Source organism: Manacus candei, unplaced genomic scaffold, assembly GCF_025592945.1.
Source record: "Manacus candei isolate 608988 ecotype Guabito, Panama unplaced genomic scaffold, ASM2559294v1 h1tg000011l, whole genome shotgun sequence".
NCBI classification, from domain to species: Eukaryota; Metazoa; Chordata; class Aves; order Passeriformes; family Pipridae; genus Manacus; species Manacus candei.
This window is the reverse complement of record NW_026138059.1, coordinates 19125117-19150672: the sequence shown is the minus strand read 5'-3', so window position 1 is coordinate 19150672 and position 25556 is coordinate 19125117. Positions and strand designations below refer to the sequence as shown.

Here is a 25556-nt window from a genome sequence, read left to right as displayed (position 1 = left end):
CTGACATAATAAATATTAAATTGGCTTGCATTACAGTTTCTTTCTGTGCAGAGTAGTGTGAAGTTTCTATATTGGGGCAGATCGAAATGATGGTGAAATGCACACATCTTTGCATCTTGACGTGTTTATTTAAGATAACATCTCACTATTGTAGTGTAGTGTATGTTTCCTAGAACATTGATCTGGTCCTGTATGCAACTTAATTTGAGAAATAAAATGAAGAGCAGTTACAGTGTTTTCAAGTTCTACATCTCTATTGTGTTATAAATGTTGTTAATGCTTTTCTGTAGTTGAGGGAGAAGCAGTTCTTTGGCAGCTAAGCTCTGTTGGTATTTCCATTACTAGCTAGTTCTTCCTGTACAATGACTGTGCCACTTAAACATCAGGTCTTAATGCTGTTTTTCTTGCTTAACCTTGGTTGGTGTGCGTTTGAATGTCTCTATCATTTACAGGAGAGACCTTGTTCCAATACTTACTTGGAAGCAAATAATGCAAACTGTCCAGTTCAGGCTTGATTTTTCCCTTAGGCATAATTAAAGCAATGCAGTCTCTTAATTTTTAACATTAGGCAATTTAAATGCTTTAGTGTTACGTAGTATTAACTTATTACAATCAGATTCTTTTGTGGTGTATTTTAATGCAGATGCCTAGAAATTTCTTAGTTGAAATGCTGTCGGGCGTGAGCCTGACAGTCTTCAAAGATTTAGCTTATTGTGCACCTGGCAGACACTTCAGGTGTTGCTTCTGTCCCCTTCTGTGAAAATATTTTTCATCCTTCCTTTTTGCTGATTACATGTCAAAATGCATGTGTACTTTTCTACTCAAATTCCAGTTGGATGACAATCTAATTTAGTTCAGACAGTAAATTTTAAAAGCTTAATGTAAAGTGACCTACTGGAAGTCTTAATACAGTAACAAAAAGGAAGGTGGTGCTGACTTTCTGAGATAATAGAAAAATCAAGTATTCGTGATATATTATCAAGCCCATATTCTATAGGAGTTTATGAGTACTGAGAGAACTAATAAAGCAAGTGCCAAACATCTTTAAGTCTTGTGGTAGCAGTCATTAAGGAGTATACTCAATTGCACTTTCATATCTCTCTCTACTAGTCATGCATCTTTACAAGTGAAAGGGCTTGCTCTTACCAGTTTAGAAAAAGCCTGGGCATGGAAATTGAAAGGAGCTTTGGCAGGGCTGGATGTTTTTGTTTTTCTTCACCAATTCAGTTATTTCTGTGTGTTCTCTTGCTTTTAAAGAGTTTTGCTTCTGGGTAACTGCTGTCTTGATATTGACCACACATAGATTGAATCCCACAAGACTAAAACAATTCTGGGTATGTTTAAGCTGTACTGGCAGGTTTGGACCTTTGGACCTTTGGACCTTCAATCCCTGAGTTTGGCTGCCAGCCATTGTTATAAGACATTTAGCTTCCTTAAACCAATAGTTCCTCTCTAGGAGGAGAAAAAGGGAATGGGTGCAAGAGCTTGACGTCAGCTGTCTGGCTGACTGCTGTTTCCAACATAGATTTGTATTTTCACTTTCATTGCTTTCACACTCTGAACCATTCCCCAGGACTGAGTAACATAGATCCTACAACTCCAAACCCAGCAGCACTGATAGCCCTTATATGAACAAGAGCAAAAGTAATTAAGTTGCTAAATTGAATATTCATGTAATTCAAGTCTTGCTCAAACAAAGAAGTGAAGTCTCATACTTCTCAAAAGGGAGATGATAGATGAAACTGGGTGAATAACTAGAAAAACAGAAGTTGCTGAGCTGTAACTGAGCATAATAAAAAGTAATTTGTTATTCTTATGTCTAAGTACTGTTTAATCTGTAAATGTAAGTTTTAATCAAAGATATTCTGTGATAGAAATATTGTGTGTACTGTGTCCACCTCTTTGGCCCACAGCACAAGAAAGCTGTTAGAACAGGGCCACAAAAATGGTCTGGATCTCCTTCCCTATGAAGGCAGTTTGAAAGAGTTGGGTTGTTCAGCCTAGAGAAGAGAAGGCTCTGGAGAAATGTTATTGCAGCCTTTCAATATACAAAGAGGTTATAAAAATGATGGAGAAACACTTTTGACCAAAGCCTGTAGAGACAGAACAAAAGCCAACAGTTTTAGACTGAAAGAGTGTGGGTTTAAATTGGACATGAAGAAGAAATTTTTTGTGGTGAGAGTGGTGGGACTCTAGAACAGGTTGCCCAGAGGGATTGTGGATGCCCCATCACTGGAAGTGTTCAAGATCGGGTTGAATGGGGCTTTGAGCAACTTGACCTGGTGAAAGGTGTTCTTGGCCGTGGGCAGGAGGGATGGACTAGATCATCTTTGAAGGTCCCTTTCAACCCAAACCATTCTGCAATGGTCTTAAGAGACTCTTATAAAGATACTGTGGGAATTAGCAGAACATACATGGGAGCTGCCAAAACTACTCAGTGTTCTTTCAGGTCTAAAATCTGCCCTTTATGAAGCTGTCATATGCTTATTCCTGTTTGCATTCCTGTTTGCCCAGTGATTTTCACTGTTGCTAGCAGTCTAGCATCTATTTTTTTTTTAGACATAGCTTTTTTATATCTATCTATGTATATGTGTTCTTTAATGAGTTATTGTCTTGTAGTGTTATTTTGTTTCATTTGATGATAAATGCTTCTATCCTTTATTGCTAGATCTGGGCTGATGCTAATGTTTCAAGACAAATTGAAGACACTGTACTTTATGGATATTACAGTAAGTATTTTAATTTTTTTTCCAGTTAATAGGACCTTTAAGTGAAAGCATGAAGTTTTTAGAGATCATACTGGATTGTCCCTTAAACATTAGTCTTGTACTTGCTGCCCTCCAGGGAATGTTTTTACCTTCAAGAGCCCCCTGAAAATGCAAATATACTGAAGGCCAGTCCATGAAAAGGCTTCTGTTATATAATCTATGGTTAACATATTTCCTGTGTGTATATTCAGTGGTCCCTTAAGGGAAACATGGTTTTGCTGTAACTTTCATGATGCTTAATATATGCAGCAGTGTGAAACTTGCCTGCCATGTATAAAGTTCAGGCAACCATGAGTGTGGCACTTTTAAGTGTTCAGGTTCAGCAACTGCTGTGTTCAAAGTAACAGCTACTGTGAAGGAGCATAAAGGAGTGGATTCAAGAGTGATAATCCCTGAACAGAACTGAAGTTAAAAAAAAAAGGACTGAAATGAAATGTAATAATAAAATTTATTGTTCACCAAACCTCTGCATAGTCGTAGATCAGTTTTTTAGTTGTCCTTATGGAATTAATGAGTAGTAAGGGGCAGCTGTAGAAGAGTGCATATCACTGCTTGAGTGAAATACCTGCCTTAGTCAATGATACAAAGCAGGTAGTTGCCTGCTTTTGGTAACATTTCCTAAGACTTGATGTTTGGAAGTCTTGGAAGACTATAGGTTGGCTCTTTTGAATATATTCTTTTAGATCAGGAAATGGTTCTAAATACTGGACTTTTTGTTAAGTTATACAATGTTTATTGCCTCCCAGTGATACTGACTGAAACTAAAATGTGCAGTTTCACGGTGAGTGAAACCTAAAGTCAAAAGTAGTAAGACACTTCTGTTTTCAAAAAGGAACTTCTAAAAACTAGTTATCTTCCACAAAGATTCTTTAGTATATAATAGTGATATTGCTTTGTATTTGCTTTCTACTCTTTTTAGGTGTTATTTAACAGCCCAAGTATTTCACAACTTCTTATGTGGAGCAGAAACTCTTCTGTGGACAATTTTCTATAGATTAGTGGATTAGTGAGACTGATGAATTTCTGCAGAATGTTTTGGTCTGAGTCTCTTGGTAAATCCCAAACTAATCTTTGGAATAGATTAGAACTTCAGTTGGGAAAACTGCTTTTGTTTTTGATTTGTCTGGACAGGTCTACTTGAAATACTGTAGGAGGAATGTTTTATTTCATAGCATCCTCCAGATGGTGGTAGAGATTTAAAGATGTTTTTAAAAACATTTTTCTGTTGTTATCTTAATTTGAGGAGCTGATAGACATTTTTATAACTAGAGCTACACTGAAGTGAGTAGTAATAGGTAACTTATTTTCAGAAGTCTCTATTAGTAATATATAAACCACAACTTAATGCCTCTCCTACATAATTTAGTTCCCTGCTGCTGTTGCACAGCATAGTGAGAAGGAGAGCTGAGAAGGATTAAGTTAAACAATTTTTCCAGTCTTGCAGTACTATTCAATTTTTTCTACTTGTATCTTCTTGTGAAAGTATTTGTTTTTGGTTTTTTTTCTCTTTTTAACAAGCAGGATGAGTAAAACTGAAGTATCCTTTTGTACTTAAGGACATGAATTCCAGTGTTTTCTTTTGTCTCATGAAAATGCAGTGATAACTATGTTACTATACCACTTGACTCCTGCAGTTATACTGGCAACATATAGTATCAATAATTGGTGCACTTCGGTCACTGCCCTTCAATTCAAGTCACTTCTGATTTTTACAAGAATTTGGAGGCTGTGGTTTAACTGATGTTTTAGAATATTAAGGATTACTTTGTTACTTGTATTGCATTTTACTGATAAAGCTGTAACTAAATGCAGAAGAGCTTTCTACTTTTTCCTTAGTTGTTAGCCCCCACAAAAAAATGTTCTGTCTTTCATACCCACCTGGTTTCTTGGCTAGACTGGTACAAAAGTAGAATGAGTTTGTAGTGGTAGAATGATAAACAAGGTATTTTCAGAGTGAAGCTTGAAATAACGATACTTTGAGGTGGGATTTCAGTAGCCTAAAAGCTTTTCGTAAGAAACCAGTCTACTGATTGCTTTGAAGCCGTAGTGGCTTAGTGTGTTAATTGTCCTAAACTCAACTGTAACAGAACATGTCTGACAGTACTTAAGTGATTGAGGAATGATACATGGTTGTCAGATGCTCTAAAAAAAGCATGTTAATTTGTTTGGAAGGAGAACTCTTTTCAGAAAGTGTTATAATTGGAAACAGTCCAACACAGTTTGCTTTGTATCACAAGGAATTGGGTTGAAACAATTGACAGTAACCTGGAGCCATGTTCTTGAGTGAGTAAATCCTACTGTTGGAGTCATGTTGGCATTCCGTGTCCTTTGGTCAAGTTTTGTGAGTGGTGAAAGGATGCCATTGGTTCCTGGGAGATAAACTGAGATCTCTTGGCCTGCATGTGTTAAGTGTCTCCTGACTATAGCGTGGCAAGGGCTGGGTGCTAAATTCCATGGGATCTCTTGCCATGTGCTTCAAAGTCTATGCTAGACTTCAGATTTTCCATTTCTTTTTGTCTCTAATCAGCAATAGTTAGTGTATGGTGGTTCCTAGGTTTAAGTTCTTGAGTTTAAGTTAGAATTTATCCAAAAGGGTTCTTGGTATTTTTCGGATGGAATTTTGTCTGCTTATTGCAAACATTTGATACTGAGCCATTGACACAAGGTCTTGGGCTTCTAGGAATTCATAGGTGCAAATCAAATGTGACTGTTTTCATGGTCTGGTCCTAGGAGAAGCCATTCTAAGTACTGTGAGAGATCCCCATAGCTGTACTTGGCAAATATTGTGGAGTTACATCTATAGAAACATTCTTCTAATAAGTGTGATCTTTCTACAAGCAGTGTGCCAGAACATAAAATGGAAGTCTATCGTGGCATTGAAACACTGGTGAACTGCTTTAACTGTCCTGCTTCAAACAAGTGTCTGATTTTAATTTCACTACTTTTTTGTGTTTCTTAACTTTCACTTGAGAAAACAAGCTATCTCTGCTTCCACTTTGGATGAAAACTTGTTTGAAGAATTTTTTATGAGATGAAAAAATAATAGATTTGGGAAGAAAGATTGATTCTGTTTTCTGAAGCAGCTTGTGACTTCTCAGAAGAAAAAGTGAGAGAGTATATAACAAATTGTTTTAAGCAACTTAGTAGTTTTGATGTTATGCAATGCACTAATATATGATATCTGGAAAACCAAGTTTTGTCTGATGTAAGATACTTCTGATCACATAATATTCTTGAAGCTCCTGGAGTCTCTCAAGGGGATTCGAGGGAATATTGGTCTTGGATAGTCTGCTTGAAACCTTCCCAGTTCTTAATATTTTGGTTCCTTTCACCTACTATATTTCACTATTCTTTGTTGTTCCTTGTGTTCTTAATTGCCCTTCATACTGCTAGGAGAAAAAAGGAAACTCAGTCAAAACACTCAATAACATTGCTATAATTACTTGAAGACTACTATGGAGTCTAACTTTCTCATAGTTCAGATGTCTTTGTATTGATATGGTTCAGATCAGCACAGTGAATAATTTTTACTTGAGATAAGAATTGTCTCTGAGGAATACCTTTACAACAGACAAACCTTACCAAGGAATTCTTGTGTAACGTTACTTGACTGAGTGGCAGGACCTGTTGTTGTACTGGCTATGCAGTAAAGCATCCTGCAAGTGGTAGTGCTTCAAGCTTCTGATAGAACCCAGAAAAATGTTTTGTAAAAGAAACTGAACCTCTGAACTAGAGCAAAGAGCAGTCCCTGATTTAAAGCTGAAGTTCGTAGAAATGTGATAATGAAAGCCAAGAGTGTGTGTCAGGGCACAGAGGAATTAGGGGGAAGGGAATATCTTTGTCACTTGACTGACCTTGTCAGTTGATTGGCTGTTTGCTGCTGCAAGACCTTGGTGTTTGAAGGTTAGCCTTTCGGGGAATAAACAGTGCTTTTACTGGGCAGAACAACAGGCAATTGAAGGCTTGCCCTTGGGTAACTAACTTGTATGAGCTGATGAAAGATGCTGCTTTTTCTTTTTCATGAATTCTGAAAATTAAAATTAAAACCCCAGATGATCAGTCTCCTGTCTTGTTGACAGGAACTTGGCCACATTTTTTAAAGTTACCTTTGTAGTATAATAGCAAGAGCAATATTTTGCTTCTTTAACTACGGGAGTTACAAATTTAATTTTCAGTTCTAACTAAAAGATTCTCACAGGCAGTTCTATGATTTCACATGATGTATGAACAAGAAGGTCTGTCTTGGAATTATTTTACTTGGGAAAAGCAAATGCAAAGTTACCTTTTTTCTGTTACAGTCCTATAAAATTACTATGGTAACAGAGTTACCTTAATGATTCTCTGTAAATAAAGTTACCCACACAGTTTATAGATAGTCGCTTGAATTTATGTTCCTTCCTTTGTCCTCTTGGAAGAAACATGCATGTGTGTACCTTATGAGTAAGGAATGCTGAATTCAACGCCATATAACTTGGAATTGAGGATGTCTCTGTGCTTGTGGTGACCTCTGTGGACTGATTATTCTGATCTTTGATTCACAGAATATTCAGAGTTGGAAGGAACCCACAAAGATCAAGTCCAGATCTTGAGTGAATGGCCCTTATGGGGATTGAACCCACAAGCTCGACATTATTAGCACCGTGCTCTATCCAACTGATTCAACCCACTCTCCCCATTAATGGTGCATGTAACTTAACTTGCCTAATTTACTGATGCATTGTGGTCTAAGCCTAGTCTAAAAAAATTAGATTTTAGAGGCTTGGTTTCTGAAAGCATTCACAATATTGAAGGAGTATGACTACTGCTCTACAATGTGCTAAGGCTACATTTCAGAGACTGAATTTTTAAGGTGTTGTAGAACCCTGAATCATAGAATCATCTGGGTTAGAAAAGACCTCCGAGATCATTAAGTCCAACCCTTGATCTAACATCACTGTGGTTACTAGACCATGGCACTAAGTGCCACATCCAGTCTCATCTTAAAAACCTCCGGGGACGGTGAATCCATTACCTCCCTGGGCAGCCCATTCCAATGTCTGATTACCCTCTCTCTAAAGAATTTCTTCCTAATATCCAACCTAAACTTCCCCTAGCAGAGCTTAAAACTCTGTCCTCTTGTATTACTGCTGGTTGCCTGGGAGAAGAGACCAACCCCCACCTGACTGCAACCTCCTTTCAGGGAGTTGTAGAGAGTGATGTAGAGAGCCTCCTCTTCTCCAGGCTGAACAACCCCAGCTCCCTCAGTCTCTCCTCATAGGACTTGTGCTCAAGTCCCTTCACCAACCTTGTTGCATTTCTCTGGACCTGCTCCAGCACCTCAATGTCCTTCCTGAACTGAGGCGCCCAGAACGTTATACTCTTGGCTAATATGAGAATTTATGAAGTAGGGAACTTGTTCCTCTTCTTACAATGCCATACTAAATCAGCACTCTAAACAGTAGGTACCTTTAACACTTTGAAATATTTTTTGAAGTAATGAATTTTAGAAAGAAAATCCTGATTAATATTTAGGTTCTAGGTGGCAATACTTGATTTACCTCCTATACCACCTTAAGTAAAAATGCTGAGGTAGATTTCTTTGAAGTACATGAGTATGATGAGGAGTGCACTAGCCAAGATAAGAGGTCACCAACTTAGGTTGGGAATGAATATATTAGTGGTGGAAAGGTGCCAATTAGTTGTGCAAAATAAGGCAAAGATGAAAAATAGCCGAAGATTGCAGGTCTTGGGTGTTTTTACTTAGCCCTTCAATGGTGTGATTTTTGTGCTTGCACAAGCAGCCTTTGTTGTGTGATACTTGTAACATTTTGAGGGCTTGGTAAACTATTCCAGAATACCTTTCTTGTGGGGTGCAAAGACTGAAACATACTGCTTGATGGTTTTTAGTTTCTTAATGGACTTCTGTAGTGTTTATAATGTAAGATACTTAAAAGTATTGAAAGGTTTTGCTAAATAATGATGTGCTATAACATATGTAATGTATAATACAGAGAGCTGCAGATTTAAACTTGAAATTCTGTATCTGAAATTGGTCTTTCCTTTTCATATCACTCTCTAATCAGCCATTTGATTTTGACCAGCTGTCCTAATGTCTTCAAAACTTGCCAGTTAGTATTTGTGAAGACATATGAGAAAGTCTTCATGTCTGTTAAATTAGCTGGTTTAAACTTTCTTTTATGATCATCTGTGCATCAAAGTAATATGACAGTAGGACTGTTTTGGTTTAGTGGCTACTCAGATAAATGTCTGTTGCAACTTCCAATTAGTCCTTCCTCTAAAAAGTCGTTCCTAAAAAAGGAATGTGAAGTGATGATACTATATTGCTACAGATTGTTTTGTTTTGGGAATTGAGGTCATCAGTGACAGAACCACATCTTCAATCTATAATGTACTTACATTAATAGTAGAACATCACCTGAAATTGAGCCCAGTAATCAAAATAGCTTTAAATGTGGGTTTTTTTAATCTATCTTTTCTGTGTACAACTTGTTATTAGGTGGCATAACTTGCTTTCATTCACTATCCTCTACACTAGCTCTTCCTCAGTGTGCTAGTACTGCATATCACCTCTGTATGTGGTGTGATTTTTGGGGTGTCCTGCAGAGGGCCAGGAGTTGAACTCAATGATCCTGATGAGTCCCTTGGAACTCGGCATGTTCTAGGATTCTAGGAGTTTATTACTTTTAGTCTGTTTATTACTGTTGAAGATGGATCTGAAATCTTTAGTCTGAAAGGGTTAACTCTATCAAGTCCTTAGGAGTTCACAAAACAGTAATAGTTCATATGCTGGCCAGTGAATTTCATTAACTTTTCAGTGCTTGAAATTAATAACAGAATGAGAGGAAACTAATATTTTATTCTTTCTTTGAATTACTATGCAGTAAATGAAGTGCCAATGTAACTTTGTCTCTTCACTTAATTAAATTTTATTTTCTAGCTTTGTACTCGATCATACTGTTCTGCGTCTTTCTGTGGATTCCCTTTGTCTATTTCTATTATGAGGAGAAGGAAGATGATGATGGCAACACATGCTTGGTAAGTTTACTCTAGCAAATGCACCGAGCAGTGGAAAGACAAGTGAATACAACCAAAAAAAATGAAAGCAAGAATGATTGTCTAACTTACGTACTACAGTGTTAATACCATTTCTAAGTCTGTTGTAACAGTTTCTTAAAAATACTGGAGCAGCTCTTAGTAAGACTTAGTTTGGCATTGTCTACTCTAAGCAGTGTAGTCTTGCATGAAATGAAACTTTAGTGAGATAAGTAATTAACATCTGTATTTGCATGAATTCTTTAAACTTTCTAGAAAATCTCTTGAGCCAAATTTCATATACAGGAAGTTAAAGCTTCTTATGTGAGCCTTTCTTTAGGATAGGAAACATATATGGACAGGTTTTAAAGAAGAGGACAGGAAAATTATACTGATTGCGAGATAAGTACTCAAATTTAGTGTCTTTCTACCGAAGTGTTTGCATTTTTTCTTGAAGTAGGCAGTAGTAATTTAACTGAAACTATAACCACTTGGTTATATTTGTAATGCACTGAAGGTTTTTGAAATGCTTGACTTTCCGGGGTATACAGTAAATGCATGCCAGTAAAGTGCCAACTTCTCAAATGAAAATACTTTTCTGAAGAATCTTTCAGTCATTGATCGTGATTGTTTTCCCTTCCACTCAGTTGTAACCTTAACATGAGAAGACTTCTAATCATAGCCATAATATAAAGTATCAAGTATTTTCTTTTAGACTGTACTGAACAAATGTAGTCTGGCTTCTGGCCACAGTTGCTTAAGTGCATAGGTTATGATGGAAGCATAATTCCATGTCATTGTTCATAGTTCTCAAGTTATGAGACTCTTCAAGAATGTGTACTTTTCACTTATATCTAAAATTACTCATGGTTTTTATGGAGATTTTTTTTTCCTTGAATACCTGTTATGCTAAGTATACTTTTTTTTCATAGTTTGGACAAATCCCTTTGGATTTATTTTATGTCAATATATTAACTTTCTCTTTAATACACAGCAGGTTAAAACTGCACTCAAATACACTCTGGGATTCATCACAGTTTGTGCAGTTCTTCTCTTAATTGGGTAAGTATTTGTATTGAACACTGTTCTATGCACGATTTATTTAGCAAAGTTCTGTTGTGTGCTTCTAAGAGGAAGATTGTGATGCACTCAGTCTGTATAATGAACCATGTAGCTTAATCACTAATAGTGTTTAAATATCCTGAGAACTGGGACCTGAAAAGAAAGAGTTTAAGTGGAAGCTAAAATGGTTTACTAATTGTGGAGATACTTGTGTTTCCAAGTTGACTGTATGTGGACTGTAAATGTATATCAAGGATGTGATGGGTATGACACTACATTGTTACCTCGGTGTACAACAGGGAGTGAAAAATCTGTGCTTGTTCTGTTTTCTGCCTCTATCAAATGCTTCATGGCAAAACAGTTTTTTAGGATATGATTAGGAGTTATGTGCTTATACTTTCTTAAATGGAAGTGTTCTCTGAAGGAATGTAAGTATAGTGTGGAGTTATACTTGATGTAATTTTGCCTTGTATGATAAAGAATTTGCTGGCATTTATGTGAAAGGCAAATGTTACTGAAGTGAATAACTTATTTGCAGCAAGTGCCATTATTCTGAAACTCCAAGCAGTATTACAAATTCAGTTTCAGATCACCACTAAGTATGACATGGACACCAATATGGAATGTTTCTAATGTCTGCTGTGTGATAAGCTTTTTAGAATTTTGACTGCAGCAATAAAGTTGGTAAAGATTACAAAATATATGCTAAAATGATCCATGTCAAAGTACTGGAGCGTGAAGTGGAAACTAGAGTGAAATTAATGCTTCTATTTGTATGCCATCTTATTGACATAATGTTTTAGTTTTGATAAACATTAAAAGTATGTTTCTAACAAGTCTATTGTCCTTATTATCTTATAACAGCATATTTGCTGTTATAAGAGACTGAAGGAGTTGTCAGCTTAATCATGGTCTAGAAATATTACTAAAATTTCTGAAAAAAGCTGTTTCTGACTGTTGGCTCACATCATGGACATACATATATGTACTGTGTAACATATCCAGTTTAGAAAATTTAGTATTATCTCTAGTTGGTGTCAGCTGAATCCTCAGTAGTTGTAAGCATGTTTGTTCTTCTCTCCTAGTAAGATAGAACTTGGTTCTTGACTTCTAAATTGTCCTTTGTGCAGTTAGGCTTATTCTTTAAGGTCTACAAAACTTGTAGATTACAGCAGCTTACATCATCCCCTCTGATACTGTGCCATATGACAGTGAGATTGATTTGCAAACCACAGAGCTGTAGTACTTGGTCTTGGACTAGGTTACTGAACATTGCTTCTCCAGAGGTGCATAGACAGCAGCATAAACACTGATAAACAGCAGGAGTATCTGCTGCAGAGAGGGAGGACTCCTTTAGGTAGCAATAGGGATTTTGGTATTTCTCATTCTAACTGGAACAGTTTTACTACTATTATACATAGTAGGTTACCTGCACACTCTTAAGGTGGTAATGATAAAATAGTAGCATCATCCGAATGCCCTCAGAATAAAGCACCCTTGCTACCTAAGATGCTGCTACAGAACAATGTAATTCCTGTATTTCTCCTTTAAGGGAGCCTGTAAGGCTCCCTTGAAGGGAAAAAGGCTCAGTTTTGGAAGCAACTGAGGTGACTGTGCTACAGAAAAATGTGAACTCTAGTTCTAGTATAGTTATATATATATGTGTGTGTATTTAAATAGCATGTGTCTTGGTATTTATTTACATGCTTTTTCTGGAGAAGTTTTCTGCCTTAGAGTTAGTCAGCTGTTTTCATAGCAAGGGCGAAGAGTGCCCTCAGAAGTCCCAGTGTGATAAGAAAGAGATAAGTTCTATGTGAAGCTTCTATGTGAGGGGTTCAACTGAATGTGGTAGTGAAGACCAGTCTTGCAGTACTGCCTACTGGTAGTAGGAGGGGATTTTCTCTTTGGCAGTCATGATCAAAGCCACATTAAAACAGACTTTATGTACTGGACTTAATTCTAGGTGGCTAGGCTTAATGGACTAGAATACTCATGCATACAGTTTACAAGAGCAAGAGGGGTTGGAATATTTCCAGTTAAGTGCTTAGCAAGTAGTCTGTCTTCCTGTGCTTACATGACTAGCATCTCATAGCCAGACAGCCTCTGTTCTGATTGATTTAGCTAGTCATCTGTATAATTAAACCAGGTCAATAAATAGCTTTAAAGGTCTGCATAAGAAGTTCCTGCCTCTTCCCTGGTCAGCATTCCTCAAAGAAATCGTGGAAGTTATATTAAGTTCAAAGTTAAAGAGTCTCGCATTCTTACTGTGATGTTGACCTTGCTCCACTGGAGATCTTTTGGACTGTTGTGGGAAACATGGCACAAAACAGCTATGACCTTGGAGGTTTTTTCTAAATTGGTAACACAGCTCAATTATCAGGATGTTACTGTCTGAATTCTTATCAGGAGTAGTGTTTATACCTCTTACTTCAGTTGTCTGTCAGTCTATTGCTGTGGCAAAGATGTGCGTGTCTGTAATGCTTAAATCCTCTGCTCACAAATAACTTGATGTGGAGTACCATTAAGAGCAAAGTATAGGACAAATTTATATTGGCATACTCAGAAGTAGTTTTTACTTGTAATACCTTTCCCTTCTCGTAATACAAGGAAAGTAGATAACTTTTCTCTAAATGTCATGTGCTTGTCAAGGGGCTTGAGATACTACAATCTACATTAAGGCACATTTGCACATTAGTCTGGTGTGAAATAAAATGCTTTCTTTTAAAGCTAATCAGTGTTTGGTCCTAAAAGGAATGCTTCCATGAAATAAAATGCTTTCTTTTAAAGCTAATTAGTGTTTGGTCCTAAAAGGAATGCTTCCATGACTGTCAGTGTTTAGAATCAAACTGATCACCTTAAATTTTCTAGAACCATTAGTTTTTCAAAAGCTTGAATATATGTCTAATTAACCTATAAATAGTTATGCAAATTATTTTCTTAAAGCGAGTTCTGTGATATGAGTTGAAATGTAATGTGTTGGAAAATAATTTCCTCAGGATGACAGCTCGTGACACTCTTTGATTTAAGGATCAAACTTTACCCATCTACACCTGTGTGTTATTAGCCCTGCCAAAAGTTAATAGTTTTAAACTGCTCATCTTGCATTTACTTTCCTTGTTGTGTAGCCTAGATATTGATCTAGATCATAAGCATGATATACCCAGGATGTGTTTTGAACAGCATAGCAGTTTTCTTCTACTCTTAAAATTACTGCGGTTAATACTTTCATTTATGCCCAGAACTCCAAGTGTCAGACATCACAGCTGAGCTGCTTTGTTTCCTTGCATTACCTTTTACTCTATTCAGGCACTGTATTGATCACAGTGATGACAGGTAAATGGAGTTATTTGGCATGGAAACTTCTCATTCTGTTGATGGCTACTATGGCCCTTAGGCTGCGTTGACCATATAGTCGACCCAGCAAAATAGCCAAGGCTTTTGTCAAATTTCTTGGTTAGTGTGCATGGAGAATAGGCCTAAACTGCTGTGTGATGTGCTGATGCAATAGATAGGCTGTGTTTTGGAGATCCTTTGGGAGCATGGACTGGATGCAGGTCTGTAGGTGGCTGGGTGTGCTAACTCTGTCTTGTGCATGGAACTTGAGCAGGAGCAGAATCAGATGTCCATCTCCTTCAGTTGAGATTTATCTGAGTAATAATTGAAGGGTGTGTATAACATATACAGTGACTCCTGTTCTGATTAGTGTCCTTTGACATGCTGGTTGTAGGTAGTCTCAGAAAAAAAAAAAGGAATCCTATTGCTCTTGGGGGGAAAAAAAGGCAAGCAAGTTTTAAGTATCCTAAGATGTTCTTCCATCTCATTTGTTCCCTGCTGTGGTCTACAGATACCAGATCCATACTGATGCTAAAATTAAAAGGACTTGAGCTTACTTATGTTCTGTCTCCTATTTTAACCCTTTTTAGCAAATAAACCTGCAGTTATTTGTGTTTCTATCTCTCTTGTAAGTAGAAATATTGCCTAACTTGGTTTTAATACCCATGTCTTCATGTTGCTTGGATACTGTTTTACAGAAAGAATCACTACTAGAGGCAGATACAAGAAGAAAATCTAAAGTCAACAAGCATGCGTCAAATTAAGTAAATGCTAGCCCTTTACCTGCCTCTAGTGCAGTCAAGAAGCTGCAAATCAAGAATTTTTTAGAAATTAAGATTTTAATTTTTAAAATGTCAGCTTTTCTTTGCAGACTACCAGTTTAGTTTTAGTGTGATAATAAGAGCACACTGTTGGTTTAGCCCTAACTTTTGATAAATAAGCATCTTTTTTGTACTTGGATGTTTGAGACGTATTCCTGGATATGTGTATTTGTTTGGGACTTGAAGTGGGGATCTAATTAATGTACTCTTTCTTATACAAGTGTGAAAGATACTTGTGAGCATTCTTGTTGGACTTATGGTTGGGTTCTCCCATTCTTTGTCTAAAATATTTCCTTTCAAATCTGACTTCCTTGTGACTTGTAGGCATCCTGTTTCATATCTCAAAGAGATGATTTCAGTGTTTTTTTGGTATGGAGATACTGGTTTTCCAGCTGTTACAAAACCAGCTGTTTTGTCTATAGAGGTGCTGAAGAGTTACTCTTATAATTTGACTTCAGATGGTGTGACTGACAAGATGAAGCTTTCAGTTAGAGGACTCTTCTACCTGACATCGTTCTCTGAGCGTTCTTTGCTAGTCTCTGCTTATTGGAAAATCAAAAACCTTGAATGAACTTCTCTGGGCCAACTACAGAACAAAGAATGGAATGCAGCAGATGTGTTAGTTTAGTTGTAATAATGGAAGATAAACATGTCCCTTTAAATTTTAATGCTTGTTTTGGAAATCATTAATTGTTTTATCTTGGCTTTCAGAAGTGTGTATTTATAGGAGAATTTGTCTCAATTGATGCTTACAGTTTATTTGCTCCTCTGCATTGCATATGAATCAAATCAGAATAGTAAATCAGATTAATACATCTTAATGATACTTGAGTGTAGGGTCCTTACCTTTTTTAGGACTGGTAAATAGAAAATCACTTGTTCATCGACCTCAGGCCTGACTCTGCACACTCATACATGTACTCTGTTGGCCTAAATAAAGCTTTTTAGGGGAATGTAAATAAAATGAAAGACTGCCTTCAGAATTCTTGAAGCCTAATGTCACAAAACTTTGATTCTTCAGGAATGAATGGATTTCCATTTTCTTAATTGGGAAGTAGAATTCTTTTTATATTTGAGTAATTAGGGTAAGAAAGATTATTTTTTTTTCTGTATTACAGTGCTTTTGTTCCTTTGGATATTCCCAACAAGAAGAATTCCACAGAGTGGGAGAAAGTAAAGCTCCTGTTTGAGGAATTTGGAAGTAGTCGTAAGTTTGAGATTTGTTGTGGGCTTTGCATAAATTGCTACTAACTTGTTTTGGCACACTTGTCATTGACTGAACAAGATGATTAACTTCCTTTGTGACAGTTTTCTAACTTGACTTTAACTGCTCACCTACACTAAGTCTTTCCAATAAGATTGTTCCTCCTCTTCAGAGAAAATTTAGAACTGTCTTTAAAATACAGAGGGGAGACACTGGCAGTGTCTGCTTTCAGTACAGTCCCCCTTTGACAGCATGGGTTCCAATGTTGTGTCCTCTGATATTAGTGGTGGGGAGGGGAAGGTACTTTCTTCTATAGTTTTTACTTAATGCAGCTCTTAAATGCTGAAGTTTGACTTTTAGGGTATGGTGAGTGTGTATCTTGTGTAACAGTCTTTAATCGTACCTAATGAAAAGTAATACTGCTGTTCACTGGAAGAATGAAACTAGTAAGTGGCTTTGTCTGTTTAGATGGGAAAATCCTATGGGTGTTATGACTTTTTCTCTTTTTTCTCCTAGTACTGACCTTTTCTAAAATTTTTGTGTTTGCATTTGTTATACTAGGGTTGTAAAGAACTAGTGTGAAGGCCAAACTCCATGAAGTAATATTTAACCTTTAACTTGTGCAGTTCATGTTTTTAGCCAGTGCAATTCATGTGTTCCATTTTCAGGGAAAAAGTGTGAAGGAAGTGTTTTGTAGGTGAGATAAGACAGATTTCGTATTGCTTTCCAAAGGAAGATAACTAAAAGTTGTCTAGCAAACATTAATCCCAGTGCATAGGTACTCCAATATTTGAGCCTCATTCTCTATGTATCAGAGTATTGGCTTCTGTGTGAATGTTTTAGAACATAATGATACAAATCTTTGTCAAGTCACATTCTGCATTATTCTAGGAATTTTGTACTGACTGTAAGTTCCCTGCAATGACATTAGCCAGCTCTGTCAGTGCTTCAGGGCCCATCAACTTTGTATGTACAGCTGGCTGAAGTATTCTGTAACCTGATCCTCTTCCACTAAGAGTACGTATTTCTTACAACCTTTTTCCCTGAGCTCCCAGACCTGGGTTTCCTGAAGCTTGGTCTTGCTAGTATAAGACTGAGGCAAAGAAGGTGTTGACTAACTTGGACTTTTCATGGAGAAGTTCTATATCACCAGGGCCCCTGCCCCACTCAACAACAGGCCCCTATATTGCCTCATCTTCCTCTTGCCACTTAAATAATCAACCTTTCTTGTTTGCTTTTACATCCTTGCAGACTCTTTAATCATAATATGCTCTGTGCTATAAACTGTGCTTGTAAACATAGGAGATGGGGAGGACAAGTCCATAGCTTATTGAACATTTTAGCTTTCTGCTTGTTTGTGTTAATCTTGCTTCACAAAGATTATAACAGCGTAGGAATAAATGCTTCTCAGATTGTTTATACAGATACTGACAGTGGTTGAGCTGAGATGTAAGATGATTTTTCCAGGCTACCTTGATATGACTGTAATGAAATATTTCTCTCTGTATCTGTTTTTGCTGTGAAAATATAGTATAGTTGATAATTATTTTGAGGAAGGTATAATGATTAAGATGCTGGGTTGGGATGTGAAAGTCTGGTTTTGTGTTCTGACTCCATCAGCATTTTCTTATGACTTGAAATTTCATAGGATAATTCAGGCTGAAGAGACCTCAGATCATCTAGTCAAATCTCCTGCACCAAAAAGGAAGCTGTTAGGTCAGACTAGATTGCTCAGGGCTTTATCAGTTAGCTCTTGAAAACCCCCTGTGTTTGGAAACTCATTTATCTCATTGTGAAAGAATCTCTCTTCTTATCCAGTGTGGGTTTAATGCTGTCACCCATTGACTCACACTGGATAACTATGCACCACTGAAGACCCTGGACCCCACCTCTTTGATAAGCAGACAGGCTGCATTAAGTGTCTCCAAAGCTGTCTCGGCAGGCTGGACAAACCTGGCTCCTCAGCTTTGATGCACAGCATGTACTCCAATTTCTGACCAATTTAGTTCTCCTCTTAACTTGCTCAGATTTGTCAATCTTACCTGTAGCAGGGGCCTCAAAGGTGGCTGCAGCATTCCTTATATGGTCCCATCCTTTAACAGAGGGGCATATTCCAGTTGATACAGCCCAGGATGCCATTGGACTTCCATACTGGTAGGGCACACTGCTGGTTTATCTTCAGATTGCTGTCTCCCAAGATGACCTTGGGCTTTGTAGAGCTACTCCACAGACAGCAAATTGTGGGAGACCAAACAGGTGTTCGGACTGGAGAGCCAGAAGCAGCTCCCCAGCGAGAAGCCTCAGCAAATGCCTGGAGAAGGTTCTTTCATGTTCCAGTTCCTGGAGAAATAAGGTCAAAATGCTTGCCTGTTGTCCTTACTTGTACCTGTTGTCCTGTTTTTATCTTAATTTACCCCTTTCCTTTGCCTGTCTGCAGTGGACCAAAGAAATATAAAGATCTCGAGACAGAGAACAAGTATCCAACATCATCAGTTGGTAGTGGCATAATAAAAGGAATACAAACTCATCCACTGAGGCAGAACCTGATAATATACTTCTAGTATACAATTATAAGTTTTTCAGCTAGTTAGTTTCTTAATGTTCCATTGAGCATAATTCAAACTTTTAAGATGGATATTAAATGTTGGTTTCAAATACTTGTACAGAAGGAACATCAAATATGGTAAGTACATTGTGTGATATGTTGCAAGTAGAGGTCACTCCTTTGGTTGTTTTTTTTTTTTTCCCTGAGCTTCAGAAACTAAGTCAAATTTTCACAAGTACTGAAGAGAGAATAGTGCTAGGCTTAGGGTTTGGTTTTGTGGGGGTTTTTTTTGGGGGGGGGGTTATAAGTTTTAAACATAGCTTTAACATTTGAAATCTAGGGACATATTGCTTTTAGCTCTGGGAAAGTTGTTTGCTATTATGTGGCAAAAACAGCAAAAGAGAGATTTGAGCTGTGAAGTTGGATTTGGTTGTGCTCTCCTATTAGTTTAGGAAGGAGGCCTGTAGGGTTGGTCAGAAGAAAGATGGAGCTTCTCATGGAGGATCTCAGTTTATGACTGCTTGGTGCTGTGTTCAGAAAATAAGAATGGAAACTGGCTAGTAATTCTATGTGAGTAAGAATAAAGGTCACTGTACTCTAAATTCTTGAATTAACTAGAGGGGAGAACATGGGGAAGAATTCTAAATACTGGCTTGGTTATGACCAGGCAGAAATATGAATTTGATTGCTGAAGGTTAATTTCTGTAATATCTACTATAAGTTTCCATGTTACTATTTAACCAAAACCACTTGTGATGTGTCCTGCACAGTGAGGTTAGGGACAGGCCTGTTGTGAAGCATTATGCAAGAGGTTTCAGGGAGTTTATTGCCTTTTTGTTTGGTAACTCTTTCACTATCCCTTTTAATTTCTAGAATGATAATAAGGCTACAGTAACTCTTTAGTCCCCTGAACTTCTTCTAGTTTGTAGGTCTGCATGTCCACTGGGTGAAGCTGAGACCTGCAGCCTGGCCTTTTTTGGTTGGTTGAAGAATCCATACTTGACTGATTCTGTGTAATACTTTAGTAGGAGAAATTAGGTAATAAAGAAAATTAAGATTAACCATCCAGAATGCATGTAAAAATTGTGCAAGCATACCACAGCACCCTAGGGAAGCCAGCAGTAGGTCTTGAAGAATCATTAGACAGCTATGGGACCAAGTTCATTAGTGGCTCTTCAGCCATTTGACTGAATGCAACTTCTGTGAGTCTGTCCCACTTCCCGCAATGTGCGAGGAAGATCTGTTGTGGATAAAAAGCTATGCTAGGTAAATATTTCATCTGAGTTATGGCTGGTAACTGTGTCTCAATTTTTTTCTTTATTCTCATGAACTTAAATCTCATCCATAAACCAATTCAGGAAGAAGGGTTCTTATACATCTACTGTAAGTATTTTCAGAAGGCTTTTTTCTTTTTTTTTTTTTTTTTTTGCAGATGGCTTGACTGCACTTTCATTTTCCATTAGTTCTTTGACTGTGATTGGAATGCTGGCGGCTATCACTTACACAGTAAGTTGTTATACAGATTTTTCATTCATGATATTTAGATGTATCTTCTATTTTCCTGGTAAGTTTTAATCTTTAAGTTCATGTCCTTGCTAATATAACTATCTTCCATTGTATCCTGGCTTTAGCATAGTGAAGTTGTTCCCATGTAGCTTTGCTGTGAACTCTGAAATGCCTCTGTAGCAAGAGGTCATGAGAAAAATTATTTTGAAGCATTGCTACCCAAGGAGGTGTTTTGTTTCAGGCTATAAGTGTATGAAATTGTCCTAGAACAAGTATATAAGAAAGAGGGTTTGTCTTAACTGGGTAAGGGGATAAGGGATAAACTAAATATTATCTTTAAACTCTTAATTGAGGAACAAGCATAGTTAATGATTTTCTGTCTCTCTGGCTGGTGTAAGTTGTAGCAGAATTATGTGAGGCAATTCAGTACAGGTTCTTGAGATGTGTCAACCTTGACAGCTCGGTGGTCATCAGGGTCTGTGCAGTAGGTAGGGGAACAATTGGGTGGATCAGCTAGTGGGTATCTTAGGTGAGCTGAATTGCTCTCAGGCCCATTGACTAGGTACTTTAACTTTACCCAGACCATAAATTTTATTACTTTAAGCCTTTTTTAAAATGACATGGGTCATCAAATTATTCAGGCTATCTTGCCGACATCTATGTCATGTGATGGTCAAAAAAGATCCAGACCTTCACTTAGCCTGTAATAATGTCAGCTTTAAAATTTGTTTTCCTGAAGTATAGAAGGAAAGATTCATCTATTGTTCAACTGCATTACATTACTGAAGAGCACATGTAGTGTTATTTTAACCTCCATGAGACTAACATTAAGGCCAAACTCATTAGCTGGAAGGACAACATCAGCATTTTGTTCAAACAACCAAGTATTGTTTTTATAACTGTTAGCAAACATCTATAAAGATCTAAAATGTGAGATTGTTTACATTTCAGTCAGCAGTGAATTTGGGTTATAAGAAAAACCCTAGGTGTGGATGGATGTGGCATTTTGTGCTATGGTTTAGTGGGCATGGTGGTATGCAGCCAAAGGTTGGACTTGATGATATTGGTCTTTTACAACTTTAATGATTCTATGATTCTTGGAAGTTTTTCAATTTATTGCTGATATTTTCTACTTCCACTGTTATTTTTGAACACAGATTGGCTGTAGGCACCATTCAGCTGAGTATTACAATATACTTTTGTCCTCAACACTAGCTGAACTTGGAAATATGTGGCTTCCATCAGCGTTCAGTAACTTCAGTGTTCTGTGTTGTGTTTTCTCAGATGAAGACAATACCTTTGTCTTCAATGTTGATGACTTAGTCTTAATGTATTTAGGACTTATACAGATACTGAGTGATAAATGAAGTAAACATCAAGCATGAGCAAGTCTTGTCTGAATACCTTGTTTACTAAGATTTCAGGCTTATTTGTTCCTTTGGAAACTTCAACTGAACTGTCCATGCAAATGCTTGGAGCATGAAATTTTGTCCTGAAACTATCCCTTCTGTTTTAGAGTAGGTAAGCATTAAGGCAAAGCGGGAGAAATGGATAAGCCATTTTACAGAAGTTTTAGGGATGAGCTCACACAGGAGGGGGCTGTTATCAGCCTCGGTGAGGTTTTTTCGTTCAGGGAACTGTAGAGTCTTATGCTTAAACAGTGAGTTGATTTTGATATGTGGGTGGACTGTACAAATGTGGCAGACAATGAAAACCACCTATTACAAGGTCTGTTTTCAAAGTTGAATCAGGAGTAGGTTTTTTAATGCTCTAGTGCTTTCATAGCACTTTGCCCACTATCAGTGATGGTCGGGCTTCCATATGTAAGTGATTTCCACCTCTTAACAGCATGAGCAATGCTGTTATTATGGTCTGAAGAGTGAATAGAGCGTGACCTTGACAGCATGTGGATGCCATATACCTGCATTCCAATTTTTATTGCTGGCAGGACTTTTTCCAGTGGTATGACAAAATGCAAAAGTTAGTTCAGTAGTGAAAAGTTAGTGGGCTGTGGCACTTCCATAAGTCTAAGGGAGAGGTTGGCCCAGCATGTAGTCTTTCTTTACCAGTTTGAATTGTTCCACTTCAGAGGAAGAGATGCATGATTCTGGAAGGGAGTAACTGTCTTTATCTTGGTAGCTTCGCACTTCTTGGTGTTACGGGGTTTTTTTGCTGTGTTAACCTGATATAAAACTCACCTCTAGATGAGATAAAGGCATTAGTGCACAGGCAAGCCTGTGAGGCATTGTCTGTAATGCTTGTCTCTGGCTCTAAACATCTGACAAGTAAGTAGTTAGGCTCTTGTGTTTTTCAGATAGCATTCTGCATGCCTATCAAATTGTTTGTCCCAGTTTCCAAAAGTGGGAGGTCTTTGTGCTTAGTCATCAAACCACTGTTTGATCATCGGTCATAGATTTTTATTTTTTTTTAAGCATAGGAAGAGAACACTATTATACGGGGGTGAACACAAGAACAAAAGCAACCATTTCAAAGTTTTCCACAAATGTTTAGCAGATGATGGAAAAAGAATAGATGGGGACACAATGTGTATCTCAGTTCCTGCGTCTCTGGATAGAGGTGATCTCAGATCTTTGGTTTATATCAGTGAAGAGTTGAGGATTTGTGGTACAGACGTAACTAAAATCTCTTGTGCATGTCTTCAGCCTCTTTCAATGCCAGTGTTGCAACTGTATGTTAAAGGAAGGTTAAGGCAAGGTGTATCTGGTCCTCTGTATAGTCATATTCATAGTGAAGGAAAAAAATCTAAACTAGAGTCTAATAAAGGTAGTATTGTAATAAGTGATATGTTAGCAAATCCTTTCATACCTAATTAAACATGGCTTTACATTGAATGCCTACTATAACACAAAATACTAAAAATAAGTAGGAATACTGTGCCTGCAGTGACTGCAGTTGACCGATTTAATCGTACCATGAAACAGATGAATCAAGTGCTTCTATTTAAGTCCGTGGCAGTGCCATTTATCCATTCTACAATTAGTTAAAATGTGTGTTAACAGTACTGCTTTGTGTGGCCTTCAATGTGAGGAATTAGATTATAGCTGCTCTGAAATTGAATTTCTGCATTGTGGTAATATACAATACTGTGAAAAGTTGAGGGGTAAAAAAAGGCTTTGGCACTGTCAGCAGGTAGCCTTGAATTTGAGTAGAAACTGAGACAAAAAGCTCACTTCAGCATGTGTGTGCTTTTAGGCTTTCTTTCTGAAAGCATATTCTCCTGCTTGCACAGGAGGAGGGATGCAGTGGGGTGGTGTTCTTTAGATAGTAAATGGCTGCAGTTTAAAGTATGGAACTAGCAAACTTGCCCCAATGACTAATCCAGTTAAAAATCTGGTTTTTAAGGATCGATTGAGTGTTCTGGGCCTCTCTGAAGGTCCAGGTTGATTTAATGTATTACTCTGAAATACATGGTGAGCTATTAATGTAACAAGGAACAGACTGCTTATCAGACCATGCTGTATTGTAGCATTTGATGTGTTGGGATTTTTTGGGGGAAGGTGACAGATGGGGAGACAACATATTGAAGCTCTGTGGTGGACAAAAGTTGCTGACAATTGAGGACTTGTGTTACTGAATGTGATAGAAAGGTAGATAACATTGCAGTTTGATGTGGTTGTCATTATATTAGCTTTCTGTGTTCCATTTTATTATGGCTTCAAACATCAAAATCACAGTAAATTTGATCTAGTGATAGATACAGAGGAACTTTTGTCATAGTTTGAGGGGAAAATGCAGCGTTTGCTTTTTTTGTTTGAGTTTTTCCCCAGCGTCTGAATGGCGTAGCATGAAATAGACTGTTAAAACTGAAGTTGCTGAAGAAATAAAATTTATTTAGTGTGAAAAGTTCCTGAGCTCCTTAGTTTCTGTGAAATGCTAGTTAAGAATTTGGAGAGGATTAGTAATAAATTAGGATCCTGACAGTATCTCATCCCTGAAGGTAAATCACTGGGAGGGTACTAACATGGAAATTACCAGCTTAAGGAGTTAATGTAAAAGCTGCTTCTCCCTGGGGAGGTCAGGGAGAAAACTCAAAACAGCTTTCAGTGATAACTTAATACAGAAGATTGTGTATGTTTTGCAGATGCTCTTAGTTAAAAGCAAGAATTATTGTAATAATTAGATTTTAATTCAAGTTTCATGCTTGCTATGAAGTATCTTCAGAAGTCAACAGCTAATATTTGAATAAAGGAGCAAATGAAATATTTTATGGTATTTCTTAACACCATGTCATTCAAATGAGAATATAAATGAGATGCAAGGAGGGTGATTGAGGGGAAAAAAAGGAGTGTTTAGAGAGTATTTTTAACTCCACACTTTAAATGGAAAATAAATTGGAAAATAAATTGGTTTGTTCTGTTTGGCTTTCTATGTGATGACATTTGGGACAGTCCTGCAGAGTGTGACAACTGCGGCTTCCCTGGGCCTATAACAGTGTCCGGCTGTGAGCTGTGTGGTTTTGGAGTCAGAACCTTTTTCCAGTAGTGTTGGACTTCCATAGGAAAAACAGAGCTTCTCTAACACTTGATGGCAAAGTAAGATGACAGGTGTCTAGCGTGAGGCTAAACACTTTGACAGTAGTGTATAAGGATAAGCTACAGCAGACATCTTGGCTGTATTTGACAAGTTTCTCACCTTATAAGAAGTCCATAACAGTAAACTCTCAAATTATTTCCTTACATTTACCTTATCTTTTCTTTTGTTAGCTTTGTTTCTGTTTTTTTGACTCTAGCCATTCCAATTAGCAGTTTTTCTTCCTAAGGTACTTATTTTACTAAGAGGTGGGCAGAGAACTGAGTTGTCTAAATTTTCCAAAAACTTAAAGTGTAGCAAACATACAGGTTAGGACAAAAAAAAAACCCCAAAACAAAACCAAACAAAAAAACCCCAAAGAAATTGTGTGGTCAAGCAGAATACTGTTTTTTTAGCAACATGACTTTTTTCAAATCATATCTAACAGTTTGAGTACTCTTTCTAGACCATAGTCATATTGCTACAGTACCATTTTTAAAACATAATTCAAAATTTTCTTAAACAATTTTATGGACAGATATCTATATCTGTTTATGGACAGATATACAAACTTAACTCTTGAAATTTCAAAAGGTTTGACTTTTGAGCTGAACTGTTCTTAGAACAATGCTTCTCATGTCAGCCTCCAGCTCTTCACAACTCCTGTGCTGTTATAACATGCCAACATCTCTTGTTGATGTGCATTTTCCAAACATTGAGAAGCCACACCTAACCCACACTGAGCATCTCCCATA

General features: G+C 37.3%; 1 protein-coding gene across 2 annotated transcripts in view; it reads left to right on the top strand.

The window, feature by feature from the left end:
* LMBRD1 (LMBR1 domain containing 1) overlaps nucleotides 1-25556 on the top strand; it is an 84011-nt gene that overhangs the window by 5775 nt on the left and 52680 nt on the right. For both annotated transcript variants that reach the window (XR_007902811.1, XM_051777728.1), the window contains exons 3-7: nucleotides 2669-2729; nucleotides 9706-9803; nucleotides 10795-10862; nucleotides 16135-16223; nucleotides 20198-20271. Coding sequence is in view for 1 of the 2 variants with exons in the window: in XM_051777728.1 (XP_051633688.1) it covers nucleotides 2669-2729; nucleotides 9706-9803; nucleotides 10795-10862; nucleotides 16135-16223; nucleotides 20198-20271 (390 nt within the window). In the remaining variant the exon portion in view is untranslated. The remainder of the gene's footprint in view (nucleotides 1-2668; nucleotides 2730-9705; nucleotides 9804-10794; nucleotides 10863-16134; nucleotides 16224-20197; nucleotides 20272-25556) is intronic.